This window comes from Notechis scutatus, chromosome 4 (genome assembly GCF_049901735.1).
Source record: "Notechis scutatus isolate UNSWTSFEM ecotype Mainland chromosome 4, rNotScu1.2, whole genome shotgun sequence".
NCBI classification, from domain to species: Eukaryota; Metazoa; Chordata; class Lepidosauria; order Squamata; family Elapidae; genus Notechis; species Notechis scutatus.
The window spans coordinates 113,811,548-113,815,574 of NC_142012.1; the positions used below are offsets into that span (position 1 = coordinate 113,811,548).

At 49.2% G+C, this 4,027-nt stretch overlaps 1 protein-coding gene across 2 annotated transcripts; it reads left to right on the forward strand.

Annotated features, from left to right (window-relative positions):
- The first annotated feature begins 308 nt into the window (after nt 1-308).
- LOC148130870 (uncharacterized) lies at nt 309-2,465 on the forward strand. 2 transcript variants are annotated; one of them, XM_087964464.1, is made up of 2 exons: nt 309-914; nt 1,231-2,465. In XM_087964464.1, the coding sequence occupies exons 1-2, from the start codon at nt 309-311 to the stop codon at nt 1,255-1,257; spliced, it is 633 nt and encodes a 210-aa protein (XP_087820590.1). In that variant the 3' UTR covers nt 1,258-2,465. The 2 variants fall into 2 exon arrangements, 1 of the variants encoding a protein (XP_087820590.1); XR_015749398.1 differs by lacking the exon at nt 309-914 and adding an exon at nt 930-1,147.
- Nucleotides 2,466-4,027: the final 1,562 nt, after the last annotated feature.

Below are 4,027 nucleotides of genomic sequence, written 5' to 3' on the forward strand. Positions count from 1 at the left end.
GAATAAAGATTGTTAGCTTAGACCTGGCTCCGTCTCTCTCTGTAACCGCCGCTCTACAACACTGGTGATGAGGGCGGGATACAGTAAAGACGACCAGGCGAGACAATTGAGCTGAAGTCACTATAAGAAAGAGCTGAAGCCGCTAAGAGCTGATTGAGTCACCGCCGCCGACGCTCTCCAAAAGAGCGCGAACTTTAAAGCTCCACAGCTGAGGAGCCAAACGCCGCTGACAGGCACAATCAGAAACGCTTTTTTAAAAGCAAGATCTCTAGAATTTTCTCACTTAGGAAACCGACCCTGCCACTCCAATGGCCTCAACTCCGACATTCCCGCATTTCCAGCCTGGAGCAGAGACTTGGGAATCTTACATGAACAGATTCGAATGCTTTTTGAATGCAATTGATTTGTCTGAAGCTACAAACCTGAGAAAAAGGTCTTATTTTTTAAGCTTCTGTGGGGCTACTGTTTTTGACACAGCCTCTGCGCTGGTGTCCCCACGGTCTATTAAGGCTATCCCCTGGGATGAGTTGAGGGAAATCTTGTCAAACCACTATTTCCCCAGGCCCTCTCAAATAGTTAGGAGGCTAGCCTTTAGAAGGAGGGTTCAAGCTGAAGGGGAAACTGTGAGTCAGTACATGGCAGCATTAAGATCAGCTGCCATACACTGCGGGTTTAGGGATTACCTTGAGGATATGCTGCTTGACCAAATTGTGGGAGGAGTTAGGGACCTAAAACTTCAGAGGAGGTTACTGGCAAAAAAAGATTTGACCTTATCCTTAGCTATTGAGGAAGCTCAGGCTGCTGAGTTATCAGAACTATCTGCAGCTGAGATTCATGGAAGCACCTCAAAACAAGGGCAGGCTACAATTCATTATGATGAGGTCTCCCAAGAAGAAGAAGAAGAACCATTAGAAGTAAACCGCCTCACACGTCCCAGAACATCCTTAGGCCCACCAAGGAAAAACAATAGCCAGACCACCAAACAGCAACCCCATTGTATGAGCTGCGGGGGCAACCACCTTAGATCAACTTGCAGGTTCAGAAACGTTATCTGTCTGAACTGCCAGAAGAGAGGGCACATAGCCAGGGTTTGCCAAGCGGAGCAGGCCCCTTCTCAAAGACCTCAAGTTTCTGCCTCCTACCAAAGGCAAGTGGAAAACTGCTACACATGTTATCACGCGGGCAATACCGCCCATAACTCTAACAAAATAAGCATTTCTCTTTTCATAGAAGGTAAGCCCTGCCGGATGGAGGTAGACACCGGGTCAACCCTCTCCATCATGTCGTGGACCACCTTGAAGAAGATACTGCCTTCGCTCTTGAGGAAGAAGCTGATCAACTGCCACCTGACTCTTTGGGACTACCAGGGGAAAACCATCCCAGTCCTGGGTAAGGGAAAATTCCTCATTCAATTCCAGAACTTTAGAGGTTACTTGCCACTGGTAGTTGTAGATGGTGCCCTGCCTACCTTGCTAGGACTAGATTGGTTCCCTGCCCTAGGCCTGAACATTACAGGGATTCACTCTGTGGTTAATTCTGAAGTTGATGCCCTTTTTAAGGACTACTCTGACGTTTTCAGCAGTGAACTAGGGTGTTATTCAGGCACCCCCATATCTTTCGATGTTGGTCCACAAGCCACCCCAATCCATTTGAAACCTTGAAGGGTTCCCTTCGCCATTAGGCCCAAATTAGACGCTGAATTAGACAAACTCATTAGACAAGGAGTTTTGGAACAGGTAGATTTTGCAAAGTGGGAAACACCCATAGTTACCCCCTTAAAAAGGATGGCAGCGTGAGAATTTGCGCTGACTATAAGACGTCCCTCAACCGTTTCCTCCAAATTAGCGCATACCCAGTACCTGTAATCCAACACCCGCTCCACTCATTTGAGCCAGGCATAATTTTTGCAAAGTTAGACATGTCCCAGGCATACCAACAATTTCCTGTGGACCAGCACACTGCTGACCTACAAACCATAGTAACACACAGGGGCGCCTTTAGATGTAAACGCTTACAGTTTGGAGTCAGCATAGCCCCTCGCATTTTTCAATCACTCATGGAAAGAATCCTCCAGGGTCTACCCGGGGTGGTCCCATACTTCGATGACATTTTAGTCTCTGCCACCAACAAGGCACAACTGCTACTCAGAGTAAGATCTGTCCTTGACAGGTTTAGGCTAAACGGGCTCAAATTGAAAAAAGACAAGTGCACCATTGCTACCAATCAAGTAGACTTCCTTGGTTATCGAATTGATGCCTCCGGAATTCACCCCATTGAAAGTAAAGTTAGAGCCATTCACGAGGCACCCACTCCCTCTAACAAAACTGAATTACAGGCCTTTTTAGGGCTCCTAAATTTTTATGCATCTTTTCTGCCTCACAAGGCCTCCGTAGCTGAACCCCTACATAGGCTCCTAGATAAGAAGGCCCCCTGGCACTGGGGACAGAAAGAAGCCAACACTTTCCAGGCAGTAAAGTCTCTTTTAACTTCAAATGCAGTGTTAGTTCAATTTAACAAGGACTTGCCCCTGGTGTTGGCCTCTGATGCCTCACCTTTTGGTATAGGAGCAGTATTAAGCCATAGGCTTTCAAATGGATCTGAGGCACCCATTGCCTATTTTTCAAGGACTTTCTCTGCTGCAGAGAGAAATTATAGTCAGATCGATAAGGAGGCCCTAGCAGTTGTGGCTGCTGTAAAAAAATTCCACGAGTTTCTCTATGGCCATTCTTTTGAGCTAGTAACGGATCATAAACCTCTATTGGGACTGTTAGCCGGTGACAAGCAAACCCCACAGGTGCTATCCCCAAGAATGACCAGATGGACTTTGTTTCTGGCCGCTTATTCATATACTTTGGTACATCGCCCTGGAATAAACCTGAGCCATGCAGATGCCCTCAGCAGATGCCCCCTGCCAACACCAGTCGAGGACCCAGCTCCCATCCACGCAATCTTCGACTGCAATTAACTTGACCTGCCAGTCTCAGCTGGGGATATTGCTGCACACTCCAAAAAAGATCCTGTGATTTCCCAAGTCCTGGACTGGGTGGGGAGGGGGTGGCCTGATATTCAATTCACATCTGCATTCATGCCATTTAAGACCCGCAGGCAGGAGTTGTCTTCACTACAGGGCTGTCTGTTATGGGGGGTCTAGGGTGGTCATTCCACCCACCTTGCAAGAACCAGTTTTAAGGGCACTGCACGAGGGTCATCCGGGCATTGTAAGGATGAAGGCCTTGGCCTGCAGCTACGTCTGGTGGCCAGGACTGGATGCCCAAATTGCCAACTGGGTTAATGCATGCCAAGCCTGCCAGGCAACAAGGGCAGCCCCACCCACAGCTGCACCAACCAGATGGGAGGATACAGGGGCACCCTGGGCCAGGCTGCATATTGACCTGGCTGGTCCCATGCTGGGGAGAACATTCCTGGTTGTTGTAGACTCATTTTCCAAATGGACAGAAGTGGCCTTGTTACCTTCCACCACAACACGAGCAGTCATAAGGGTTTTGACCAGACTATTTGTTACACATGGACTGCCTGACACCTTGGTCTCAGATAATGGGCCCCAATTCAGTTCTAACGAGTTTGCCATCTTCACAGCCAACCTGGGCATCAGACACGCCCTCACAGCCCCCTTTCACCCCGCGAGCAACGGGATGGCAGAGAGGGCTGTTAGATCAGTCAAAGAAGTTTTGGCCAAGCTGGGCCAAGCGGACTGGCACTCCAAGCTGTCCACTTACCTACTCACGCAACACGCCAGTCCATGCCCATCCACCAACAAGTCACCTGCTGAACTTTTGATGGCAGACGCCTCAGGACCACCCTGGACAGGTTGCACCCCCACTACGCTCCCAGCTCACCCCTGGCTTCTGACAGCCATGCCAGGGAATTCACCCTGCAAGACCTGGTTTATGCCAGGAACTATGCAGGGCACCCATTATGGCTGCCAGGGCAGATAGTTTCTGTTACAGGACCCAGGTCTTACAGAGTCCTCCTAGAAGATGGTCGAGTCTGGAGAAGACACGTGGAC